The 13,050-nt window shown below is 30.8% G+C and overlaps 3 protein-coding genes across 4 annotated transcripts; 2 read left to right on the forward strand and 1 right to left on the reverse strand.

Annotated features, from left to right (window-relative positions):
* The first annotated feature begins 4,785 nt into the window (after window positions 1-4,785).
* Window positions 4,786-6,221, forward strand: LOC145742195 (DNA-directed RNA polymerases I and III subunit RPAC1-like). The gene has a single exon (XM_082559977.1). It carries the CDS (start codon window positions 5,001-5,003, stop codon window positions 6,060-6,062), a length of 1,062 nt encoding a protein of 353 aa, XP_082416103.1. The 5' UTR covers window positions 4,786-5,000; the 3' UTR covers window positions 6,063-6,221.
* Window positions 6,222-6,396: 175 nt separating this feature from the next.
* Window positions 6,397-7,181, reverse strand: LOC145742505 (uncharacterized). Its single transcript, XM_082560279.1, has 2 exons — window positions 6,996-7,181; window positions 6,397-6,618 (listed from the first exon to the last, which is right to left on the reverse strand). The coding sequence occupies exons 1-2, from the start codon at window positions 7,179-7,181 to the stop codon at window positions 6,397-6,399; spliced, it is 408 nt and encodes a 135-aa protein (XP_082416405.1).
* Window positions 7,182-10,214: 3,033 nt separating this feature from the next.
* LOC145743390 (uncharacterized) lies at window positions 10,215-10,974 on the forward strand. Of its 2 annotated transcripts, XM_082561336.1 has the most exons (4): window positions 10,215-10,326; window positions 10,453-10,584; window positions 10,652-10,696; window positions 10,805-10,974. In XM_082561336.1, the coding sequence occupies exons 1-4, from the start codon at window positions 10,272-10,274 to the stop codon at window positions 10,972-10,974; spliced, it is 402 nt and encodes a 133-aa protein (XP_082417462.1). In that variant the 5' UTR covers window positions 10,215-10,271. The 2 variants fall into 2 exon arrangements, with proteins under 2 accessions (XP_082417462.1, XP_082417463.1); XM_082561337.1 differs by lacking the exon at window positions 10,652-10,696.
* The last annotated feature ends 2,076 nt before the right edge of the window (window positions 10,975-13,050 follow it).

The following is a 13,050-nucleotide window of genomic DNA, read 5'->3' on the forward strand; positions in this document are numbered from 1 at the left end:
TAGGTAAGTTGTCAAAACCCCCAATTTGTGACGTCACTTATATAGCGTATATTACGAAAATACAAAGTTTACACCTGCATTTGACCACTTTCTAATATTTTGTTCACTTTTTTGAAGATATGTCGTAGTTGGGTACGTTGTTCTCCACAAAATAACAAAAATAAATTGGAGCGACATGATAGGTAAGTTGTCAAAATCCCCGATTTGTGACGTCACTTATATAGCGTATATTACGAAAATACAAAGTTTACACCTGTATTTGACCACTTTTTAATATTTTGTTCACTTTTTTAAAGATATGTCGTGGTTGGGTACGTTGTCCTCCACCAAATATAAAAAAAGAATTGGAGCGACATGCTAGGTAAGTTGTCAAAACTCCCGATTTGTGACTTCACTTATATAGCGTATATTACGAAAATACAAAGTTTACACCTGTATTTGACCACTTTCTAATATTTTGTTCACTTTTTTGAAAATATGTCGTGGTTGGGTACGTTGTCCTCCACAAAATATCAAAAATAAATTGGAGCGACATGATAGGTAAGTTGTCAAAACCCCCAATTTGTGACGTCACTTATATAGCGTATATTACGAAAATACAAAGTTTACACCTGTATTTGACCACTTTCTAATATTTTGTTCATTTTTTTAAAAATATGTCGTGGTTGGGTACGTGGTCCTCCACCAAATATAAAAAAAGAATTAGAGCGACATGCTAGGTAAGTTGTCAAAATCCCCGATTTGTGACGTCACTTATATAGCGTATATTACGAAAATACAAAGTTTACACCTGCATTTGACCACTTTCTAATATTTTGTTTACTTTTTTGAAGATATGTTGTAGTTGGGTACGTTGTTCTCCACAAAATAACAAAAATAAATTGGAGCGACATGATAGGTAAGTTGTCAAAACCCCCGATTTGTGACGTCACTTATATAGCGTATATTACGAAAATACAAAGTTTACACCTGTATTTGACCACTTTTTAATATTTTGTTCACTTTTTTAAAAATATGTCGTGGTTGGGTACGTTGTCCTCCACCAAATATAAAAAAAGAATTGGAGCGACATGCTAGGTAAGTTGTCAAAACTCCCGATTTGTGACGTCACTTATATAGCGTATATTACAAAAATACAAAGTTTACACCTGTATTTGACCACTTTCTAATATTTTGTTCACTTTTTTAAAGATATGTCGTGGTTGGGTACGTTGTTCTCCACCAAATATAAAAAAAGAATTAGAGCGACATGCTAGGTAAGTTGTCAAAACCCCCGATTTGTGACGTCACTTATATAGCGTATATTACGAAAATACAAAGTTTACACCTGTATTTGACCACTTTCTAATATTTTGTTCACTTTTTTGAATATATGTTGTGGTTGGGTACGTTGTCCTCCACAAAATATCAAAAATAAATTGGAGCGACATGATAGGTAAGTTGTCAAAACCCCCAATTTGTGACGTCACTTATATAGCGTATATTACGAAAATACAAAGTTTACACCTGCATTTGACCACTTTCTAATATTTTGTTCACTTTTTTGAAGATATGTCGTAGTTGGGTACGTTGTTCTCCACAAAATAACAAAAATAAATTGGAGCGACATGATAGGTAAGTTGTCAAAATCCCCGATTTGTGACGTCACTTATATAGCGTATATTACGAAAATACAAAGTTTACACCTGTATTTGACCACTTTTTAATATTTTGTTCACTTTTTTAAAGATATGTCGTGGTTGGGTACGTTGTCCTCCACCAAATATAAAAAAAAGAATTGGAGCGACATGCTAGGTAAGTTGTCAAAACTCCCGATTTGTGACTTCACTTATATAGCGTATATTACGAAAATACAAAGTTTACACCTGTATTTGACCACTTTCTAATATTTTGTTCACTTTTTTGAAAATATGTCGTGGTTGGGTACGTTGTCCTCCACAAAATATCAAAAATAAATTGGAGCGACATAATAGGTAAGTTGTCAAAACCCCCAATTTGTGACGTCACTTATATAGCGTATATTACGAAAATACAAAGTTTACACCTGTATTTGACCACTTTCTAATATTTTGTTCATTTTTTTAAAAATATGTCGTGGTTGGGTACGTGGTCCTCCATCAAATATAAAAAAAAAATTAGAGCAACATGCTAGGTAAGTTGTCAAAATCCCCGATTTGTGACGTCACTTATATAGCGTATATTACGAAAATACAAAGTTTACACCTGCATTTGACCACTTTCTAATATTTTGTTTACTTTTTTGAAGATATGTTGTAGTTGGGTACGTTGTTCTCCACAAAATAACAAAAATAAATTGGAGCGACATGATAGGTAAGTTGTCAAAACCCCCGATTTGTGACGTCACTTATATAGCGTATATTACGAAAATACAAAGTTTACACCTGTATTTGACCACTTTTTAATATTTTGTTCACTTTTTTAAAAATATGTCGTGGTTGGGTACGTTGTCCTCCACCAAATATAAAAAAAGAATTGGAGCGACATGCTAGGTAAGTTGTCAAAACTCCCGATTTGTGACTTCACTTATATAGCGTATATTACAAAAATACAAAGTTTACACCTGTATTTGACCACTTTCTAATATTTTGTTCACTTTTTTGAAAATATGTCGTGGTTGGGTACGTTGTCCTCCACAAAATATCAAAAATAAATTGGAGCGACATGATAGGTAAGTTGTCAAAACCCCCAATTTGTGACGTCACTTATATAGCGTATATTACGAAAATACAAAGTTTACACCTGTATTTGACCACTTTCTAATATTTTGTTCACTTTTTTAAAGATATGTCGTGGTTGGGTACGTGGTCCTCCACCAAATATAAAAAAAGAATTAGAGCGACATGCTAGGTAAGTTGTCAAAATCCCCGATTTGTGACGTCACTTATATAGCGTATATTACGAAAATACAAAGTTTACACCTGCATTTGACCACTTTCTAATATTTTGTTCACTTTTTTAAAGATATGTCGTGGTTGGGTACGTGGTCCTCCACCAAATATAAAAAAAGAATTAGAGCGACATGCTAGGTAAGTTGTCAAAACCCCCAATTTGTGACGTCACTTATATAGCGTATATTACGAAAATACAAAGTTTACACCTGTATTTGACCACTTTCTAATATTTTGTTCACTTTTTTAAAGATATGTCGTGGTTGGGTACGTGGTCCTCCACCAAATATAAAAAAAGAATTAGAGCCACATGTTAGGTAAGTTGTCAAAACCCCCGATTTGTGACGTCACTTATATAGCGTATATTACGAAAATACAAAGTTTACACCTGCATTTGACCACTTTCTAATATTTTGTTCACTTTTTTAAAGATATGTCGTGGTTGGGTACGTTGTCCTTCACCAAATATAAAAAAAGAATTAAAGCGACATGCTAGGTAAGTTGTCAAAACCCCCGATTTGTGACGTCACTTATATAGCGTATATTACGAAAATACAAAGTTTACACCTGTATTTGACCACTTTCTAATATTTTGTTTAATTTTTTGAAAATATGTCGTGGTTGGGTACGTTGTCCTTCACAAAATATCAAAAATAAATTGGAGCGACATGATAGGTAAGTTGTCAAAACCCCCGATTTGTAACGTCAGTAATAATACGTATTTTAGTTCAGTACAAAAGTTTACTCCTGCTTTTAACAATTTTTCAATGTTTTGTTTAATTTTATTTTAATTTTTAAGTGTTAAGATCCTTGCCAACTTATTCTATTTTAGGTTTGATTTGAATTTGTTCCCTTTAAAGAGGCTATTTTACCCCGTTATTTTTTGTATTGTACGATTATAAAATATTTGGAATCACTATTTTTTATAATTATCCGCCCAAGCAAAATTCTCTGCTACTCTCTGCCAGCTCTCTAGCAGAAAGGTGGTGGTCCTTTTTCTGACAATTGTTATTTAATCGCTAAAAAACTCTATATTTTTTACATGACTCGATTTAAAATTATTTGGAATCATTATATTGTTTGACTTTGCCCGAGCAACATTTTTCGACTTGCTCTGGCAGAAAGACGTTGGTCTATTCACGTGGTAATTTTGCAGATTTGTCTTAAATAAACTATTTAGACGACGACAAAGAAAACTAAAAAGTTATATTGAATGTATAAGTTACTGTAAAATATTCAGCTTAAATTTGTTAGGGATTTTCTTATTTTAGTGGCGTAGTAGCAAAATTTGGCCGGTGAGTTAAGTACCATCCAACCATTCTGCCATTTAGTCAATGCAATCAAAACCACAAATTTACATTAAGCCCCCTGAATTCCTTTATCTAAAGCCTTTTATTTTAAGGTGTGCTAATTCAAAGTTGTCAAAGTGTACAGATTTTTTTGGCTTCCAATTAATAAATTGAGTAAAATCGTGCTGGCAGCAATACAGCATGATGTAGAACACTTAAAAAATCATCATGAGGTCATTTGTTCCATTCCCACTGCTTCTTTTGTTGTATTGCCCTTGAGTAAGGCACTTATACTCCTGCCGAATACTACAAAGGGCAACTTAAGACTGGATCAAGGTTACAAATGTTACCTAATGTTTAAGTTAAAAATTAACACTTTCGTATTGAGAATAAAGCAAAAAAAAATTTAAATAAAAAACAAAATCATGAATATTTATAAACAGAGAAATATTTTTTTATGTGTTTATGGGTAATGGAATTTTACTTAGACCAAAACTTGTTTTTCTCAAAATTAGAAAAACTATTTTTTGTTATAAAATTAATATTTTTTGTACCTAATAATGAATTCTACATTATTATTTAGTATATAGCTTTTAATAATGTCCTGGTGGCAAAATAATAGAAAATTTATTTTTAACGCCAGCCATAAAGCAACGATATCGTTACTGATAGGGTTTACTATCTTATGTGGTATACAAACTGGAGTTTTAGCTGTAAATTCTGTAAATCACTACTCAGAAAGAAAAAGTAAATTTGCGGAAGGTGTTTTACCAGACACTAAACAAAATTAACATTAGATAAAATGATGAACCATATTGATGATATAAGAACAAGAATAACTCTCAAAGAGCATGGGTTATCAAATGTCCACACATCAGATTACCCTCGTACCTACCCTGGTTATAACGATGCTTTTAATATTAATACCTTTAAAAAAAAATTTCAAATTCATGTAACTTCATTAAATAAAGAAGTGATGGAATTCGACATGGTAAAAATTGATGCTGCAATTGCAAATGCTTACAGAAGAATATTGTTGTCAGAAATTCCAACTATGGCCATTGAAAAAGTATTTATGTTCAATAACACAAGTGTCATCCAGGATGAAGTATTGGCCCATCGATTAGGTTTGATTCCGCTGGATGTGGATGCAAGGTTATTTGAGTTTCGTCAACCAAGTAACGAGGATGGTACTCCAGAAGACACGCTAGAAATGGAGTTAAAAGTCAAATGCACAAAAAATTTAAATGCATCTAAAGAGACGAGCGATCCAAATGAGTTGTATAATAACCATAAGGTTTACTCAGGTGATTTTAAGTGGATACCTAGAGGTAACCAGAGTGAAACAATGACTCTAAAGCTTGTCCATAATGATATTTTAATTGCAAAACTTCGTCCAGGCCATGAAATCGATTTAAAGGTGCATGCAGTAAAAGGCTTGGGTAAAGACCATGCAAAATTCTCATCTGTTGCAACTGCTTCATATAGACTTCTGCCTGAAATAAAAATATTAAGACCCATTGTGGGGGAAGAAGCTGAAGAATTTAAGAACTGTTTTTCCCCAGGTGTGATAACCATTGTTAAGAACAAGGCTGGTTTAAAAGAAGCTAAAGTAGTAAATGCAAGAAAGGACACATGTAGTAGGGAAGTGTTACGACATCCCCATTTAAAAGATTCGGTTAAATTAAGCAAAGTGCGTGACCATTTTATTTTTTCTGTTGAATCAGCCATTGGCCATCCACCAAATATTTTGGTGACTGAATCGATAAAAATTCTGATAGGAAAATGTCGCTTCTTTCTACAGGAATTAAACAGCTCGCAGCAAAATGTTCAAAATAATGGTTCAAAATCTGATATTCTATAAAATGAATATAACAAGTTATAAATAACTAATATGCTGTCTTATCATGTGTTGGATGAGGTACATTTTAAATACAAAGTTGTGATTTTTTTAATTGCGGATATTATTTAGTATAATACTTTAATGATATTTTGAATATGGTAGCATACTTTATTAGTACCATTTTCATTGTTAATATTAAAAAAACTTATGTATCAAAAATCAAAATAAAACACATTCTACAAAGAGCTTTTTTTGCAATATATAAAGTTAAATTCAGTTCAGTATTAGTTTTATCAATACCTAAATAAAGTTTAACTTAACACAGTTTAGTAAACAATATTACATATTTAACAACCTAAAAAAACATATGTGCAATAAATAAAAAGTGCAAAACATGTAGTGAAGAGAAATTGTTTTTTGTGGCAGAATTTCCAATATTACAAGCGGTTGTGTTGCAACAAGTCGTGCAAGTGTTTCGAATAATTCCGAGTCCACGTTTGTAGCACCCTTCTACACAACTATCCGAGCACTTACGTTCCAGTTTAACTAAAATACCTTGAGTAGTACGGCGCTTTACCTAAGTAAAAGTAATTTGGTAAATAAAAAATATACAGCCATTAAGTAATTTATAAAAAATGAAAACCATCTCAAACAACTTTAGGTTTGGGACGATTAAATCACCTACAAACTGACCGTAAGGTGTTTTATTTATTTATACTCGATATAGGAAGATCGAAACGAGTAGACAACTGTTCTTACAATTACACCATGCTGGCTTAGCTAGTATTAAGTTTACTTCAACAAATGTTTAATCGTAGTAATTTCCCCATTGATCGTTTTTTGGCTCCGTGATTTTCCTTTAAAGCTTATGACGCTGGACTGTATTTTGCGTTGTGTTATTTATACTTACATTTTTTAGTTACATAGCCAAATAAAATTAAAAAAGTAACTAACCATGCAATAAGAATGTGCCAATCCACACGTAACAAGCATCTTAGAGGTAAGATTTGCTTGACATGCGTCGACATGGTAAGTTTGTTTACTGTAATAAACACATTCATAGCAGGATAGAAAACTTGACCTTTCACAGGCTGAAATAACAATTTTACTTTTAAAAACCTGATCACAAATATTTTTCATTTTTAAATGTAAGTACGTTAAATTGTATATTAAGTTAAGTTTGAAAAACTTATTAGGCTAAATTTTATCTAATTAGCTATAGTAAAACTATTCTTAAAATTACCTGTGACAAAAAATATGAAAACAATTGTCAACATCGCAAGACGAAACATCCTTTTTTTCAGTCGATTGCTTCTTTTGAGAAAATTATATTTGGTCTATATTAACTAAATTTACAGATCATTTTTTTCATTTATTGACACAATCTGTCAGTTTTTTATTTCACAAATAAAACGAAATCTATTGTATACTTATTCTCTATAAATTTAATAAACATACAAAATATGGATTTGTTTTTTTACTAAAATTAATATGTTCTTTTTATCGAGTAACTTATTTTAAATACGCAAAAGATCACTAAAGTTATTATTACAGAGTTTTTAACAGCTCATTTAAATAAATAACTAAGCAATTGAAAAATGTAAGTATAACTAACACAACGCAAAATACAGATTGATTTTTAAATTAATATTAATTATGTGATATTAATGTAAAAGTGTGTTATTAAGTCATTTAATTGTACCATTTATGGACAGCCTAGTTGCGTAAACGTTAACAGAACTAGATACTTTTTGCTCTTGGTTATCGGGAAAAACATTTTTTAAACATTTTTTGTAATTTTTTAAGAAATTAAAGCATATTCTCCAAAGAAGCGATTAAAAAGGGTATTATAGAAAATTCATTATTGTTTGTAAAATTGCTTTTTAAGACGCGCGTTTTTTACTCAAAGGTCATTTAATAATACCAGCAATTCCGAATATCTAGGAGACTTATATACTTTATTTTATGTCAGATGCATAATCAAATTTTTGTTAAATTTTTTTTTTCTTAAATTTAAAAAAATTGGATTGTTAACTATGTTATTGTCCACCAAGTATATCAAATAAATAAGAGCGCTATAATAAAGGTGATTTGGTAATACCCCCAATTTATGACGTTATATATCTATCTTTCTTTATCCTCGATGTGGGAAGGTCAAATGCGAGACCTAAACATATAGTAACATCAGTTAGCTTGACCCAGTCTCAAGTTGCCTGTGGCAGTTTGGGATATTATAGATTGTAATTTCCCGATAATTAAGCTGCTGATTAGGTGCTGGCTCAGTAGGAGTTTGTACCCTTTATAACGCCTTACTTAAGGGCGCTACTGCATGACATCACTTGGGATCAAACTCAGGACCTTGTGTATGGTGGGTGGGTGTTCTAACTACTACACCACGCTGCCGGTATGATAAATTTGATTTCAAATATTTTTGAATTCTACAATACAAAAAAGAAAAGGGTGAAATACCCCCTTGAAAAGGAACAAATTAAAACCAAACCTAATTTAAAATAAGTTAACAAGGTTCTTAACACTCTGAAACTAAAATAAAATTAAACAAAGCATTAAAATATTGTTAAACGCAGGAGTAAACTTTTGTATTAAACTGAATTACGTGTTATACATAACGTTACAACTTACCTATCATGGGGCTTTAATTTATTTTACATATTTTGTAAGGAACAACGTACTTCACCACGACTTACCTTCAAAAAAGTAAACAAAATATTAGAAAAGGGTTAAATGCAGATATAAACTTTGTACTTTCGTAATATACGCTAGATAAGTGGCGTTACAAATTTGGGGTTTTGACAATTACCTATCTAACTTCGGGTAGGCACTTAACGTTGGGTAGGCACTTAACCAGAGAATAGGCACTTAAACCGGCAGCGTGGTGTAGTAGTAATCACACTTGCTACACCACTATGAGGTCGTTGTTTCAATCTCCACTGGTCTTATGCTGTAGCGCCCTTGAGAAAGGCGTTATAAACGGTATGAACTCCTGCTGAGTCAGGGGTCTTAATCAGCAGCATAATTAGTGGGGGTGGGTTAATGGGAAGTGTAGTAGGTGTGGGTGAGAGAATGGGGTAGGCTGGATGGGGTAGGCTAGGTGAGGTAAGTAAGGCACTTAACTTTCGGTAGGCACTTACCGTTGGGTAGGCACTTAAACCTGGGGTAGGCACTTAACTTAGGGTAGGCACTTAACTTAGGGTAGGCACTTAACTTACGGTAGGCACTTAACTTACGGTAGGTACTCAACTTTGGATAGGTACTTAACCAGAGAACAGGCACTTAAACATAGGGTAGGCACTAACTTTGGGTAGACACTTAGCATAGAGTAGGCATTTTTGTTTAGATAAATATAGACTTTCACTTAAATTTTGGTTGGACATTTAGAAAAGTTAATTATCTAGCAAATATAATTTATAATATTCAAAGATGGGCACCAAACTGTTAACCCGCTTATCGTTTAATGAAGATATATATAAAAAATACAAAAGGCTACTAGTATTATTTATATGGGCAAGAGTTGTTTAGGGCTCAAATAAATAACTGCAAAATCAACTTTTGATATAAGCGTTGCAGTTTTTTTACAAAAACGCGTTTTGCACCCAACAATATAGAATAAAATAAGCAAATGCACTCATAATATTGTTTTATTCTAACTTATATTTTAAACAGCCTGTAATTCAATCTATTTTATATTTTTCTTTGATATCATTATTTTCTGTTTAATAATTCTAAAGAATAGCGATGAGTACCAAAATTTCCTTTTAGTCGTTTAATTATACATAGTACAAGGAAGTAAGACGCAGTATAAACTTACAGCTCGCTTGTTTAAAGTTAGTTTATTATTGCAGTTATTAGAAAGTAAATTTTTAGATTTTAACTAATAATAAAATTATTTTGTAAGTTATGTTACTAATATGCAAATGACATTTTATTTATTAAGCCAATGAAGTAATAACTTTTTATAAATTTTACAAATATTTTTTATTTTGAAAAAAACAAAAAATTTCGGTTTAAATTTTTAAAACTAGTTTGTTGCTGACTGTTTGCTAGTTTAGTAAATTAAATTTGTGTAGTATTTATAATACAAGTAATATAAAATATTAACAAAATAGTTTAAAACACGTTTTTAATATTATTTAATTTAAAAGAGATAATATTTTTAGTTTATTAAAAATTTAAAAAAAGTAAAATTAAAGTTGTATGACGTAACAATGGCTGATGATGACGAACCACCGATCCACGTTAAAGCGACTTTTTTTAAACACAATGAAAGGTGAAAATATTTCTTTTTTTGATAAATTTAATTTTTTTTTATAATTTTTTTTATAAGTTGTGGTTTAGTTAAAAATTCAAAAAAAAAAAAAAAAAAAAAATTTTAAAATAGTTTAATAAATTATAGATCACGTGACCCATCAAGAATCAAGTACCCAACCATGTGACGCACAACGTGGTACCATGACGTCATCATCTACGTCACCATCTAATAGAATGTCACAAATGAGTTTAACTACGTCGCCAACCAATACAACTGGTAATTAATTAACTTTATTTAAATATTTGGCAAATTGTTAAATTTTAAACTAAATTTTAATTTATAGAATTGTCTATGACGTCACAACTAATGCAAATCATCGAACACGAAGGTTTTTTTTCAAATAAATTTTATTTTTCAGTTAAAAATGTTGCAGGTTTTTAAGTAAAAACGCACTTAGTAATTTTGGCTTGCTTAAATATGCTTAATTTTGTTATAGAAACAATGGCCAAACTTCGCAATGAAAATAATTATGACTGGGCCTATTTTAAAGCATTAAAACAATCGAAATACGATCTAGAAATACAAAATATTTCGATTTTAACTATCATTTTACGAGGTTTCTATAAAAGCAAAAGTTTACGATTCGGTTTCCAGCATTCGGGATAAAATAACTTTAATAATTCGAAACAAAACCCAGCTAACTGCAATACAAGTTAAAACTGTATCTTTTGATCTTTGTACCCAGAAGAAATACTCAAAGTCTATTCTATTTTACCCAATCGCATTTTCCTTATTCGAGGATAATAACGACCCGAACAATGATGTTAATAATATGAGGTTGTGTGTTTGGGGAATAAGCGATTCAGCTGAAAAAATTCTTAAAAAAGATCAAGGCATGAAAATGTTGGTCCAGCATCACGTGATCCCACTTGTGCGTGATCTTAAATCTAGAATGGAAAACTTACCCGGAGTAAACGCTAAAACAAAAGTTGTTCAACTGAGCCAATGTTTGTGGTATATCGGGCTTTGCGAGAGGTTGGTGGATATCGACGACTTTCAAACATGTACAGAGGGGCTAAGATTGATGGATACGATCGAGAATAAACAAAAATATTCGCTTTACGGAAAACTCTTAACCAACATTGGTTTGTGGTATTATCGCAATTCTAAATACAGCGAAGCAGCTTCTATATTAATCGAAGCAGTCAAAGCTTACAAACAAGCTACTGATTGGGCAGATGATAGAGTGGAACTACGGCAAATGATGAAGCAAACGGAAGTAATATTAAGACAGCTGAAAACAACTTAAAAAGCAGCTAAGAGAAAATATAAGAATATTTAAAAAAAGTAAAGTTAGGCCCAAAGTAAATCGAGTAGCACAACGATCAACTTATGCTATTAACCAAAAAATTCGGTTAAAAATTAACGAAATATCAGAACGTTAAGAAGAATCATGTTTAAATACTAACTTTTTGCTGTAGATTATAACTGTCTATTTATTTTAAACACGTGATTACTTTTAAATTATGTTTAAAATTGTTAAATTTTGTATATCTATTATGTAATGTTTATGTAGTTTTCTGGTTATTATGATTATTTGTATATTTTGTATATTTAGTGATTTTATTAGTTATTCAGTTTGCAAAAATTCAATAAAAAACAACAAAAATAGATTTTCAAGTTGAATTTCTGTTTCTTAACAATTAGTTTTGTTAGTTATAGTTACGTCATTTAGTAAAATATCTAACATTTAAATTTTATTGTATTTATTTTAAATACAAAATACCATTTCCTTATTTTCAACCCATACAACTTCTAATATTAGTTTAAAGCATTTGTTTTTGCTACTTAAACATTTAATAATACTAAACTTACCATTTTTTGGTGTAAGATAATTGACCTTACAGCCTTAACAAGGGTAAATGTAATTTAAATCCCCTTTTTACCTTTATAATAGGTGAAAGAAATTGTCACAGAAATTAATTATAATAAAATTTTTTAATTTTAATTGATTATACATTTAAAGATTTTTAATTGTTCTTGATGTGGAATAGTCATTAAAAGGATTTCAAAAACAAAACTTTTAATGATTTTACAATTCTATCAAAAAGTATTTTTGTGGTTTGGAAAACTATATAAAAAAGTAAAATGTTTAACAATTGTCCTAGTTAGACAAATCAAAAAAAACTAACATTTAAGCATGCATTTGTACTTGGAAACTTACGTCCAAATTTAGAAGACGATTTACCATAAACGGATCACTTAATCAACCTTGATTATTAATCACGTGATAAAAGTTTTAAATTAATTAAATTTCTTATAGAAAATAATTCCCGCTTTAGGAAACTTACTGTAGGCACACTTAACTGTGAATTAGGCACCACAAACAAATTTTATTTTATGCGGATAACATTTTATGGCCCTTCCTGTTTTCGAGATCATATGTACGGGCTCGTTCATTTGTCATTTGTATCTTTTAAACATTTGTATCTTTTAACTATCCTGTTTTTATTAACAGTCCCATGCAGCAAATAAAACGGCTATAAATGCTTAATTTTGTTTTTCTAAATGAAACTGTTTTTCACATATAAACCTTTTATTACAAAAATACGAAGTTTACACCTGTATTTGACCACTTTTTAATATTTTGTTCACTTTTTTAAGGGTATGTCGTGGTTGGGTATGTTGTTTTTAACAAAATATGTAAAATAAATTGAAGCGTTATAATAGCATAGATATAAC

Source organism: Corella eumyota, chromosome 2, assembly GCF_963082875.1.
Source record: "Corella eumyota chromosome 2, kaCorEumy4.1, whole genome shotgun sequence".
In the NCBI taxonomy this organism is placed as follows: domain Eukaryota; kingdom Metazoa; phylum Chordata; class Ascidiacea; order Phlebobranchia; family Corellidae; genus Corella; species Corella eumyota.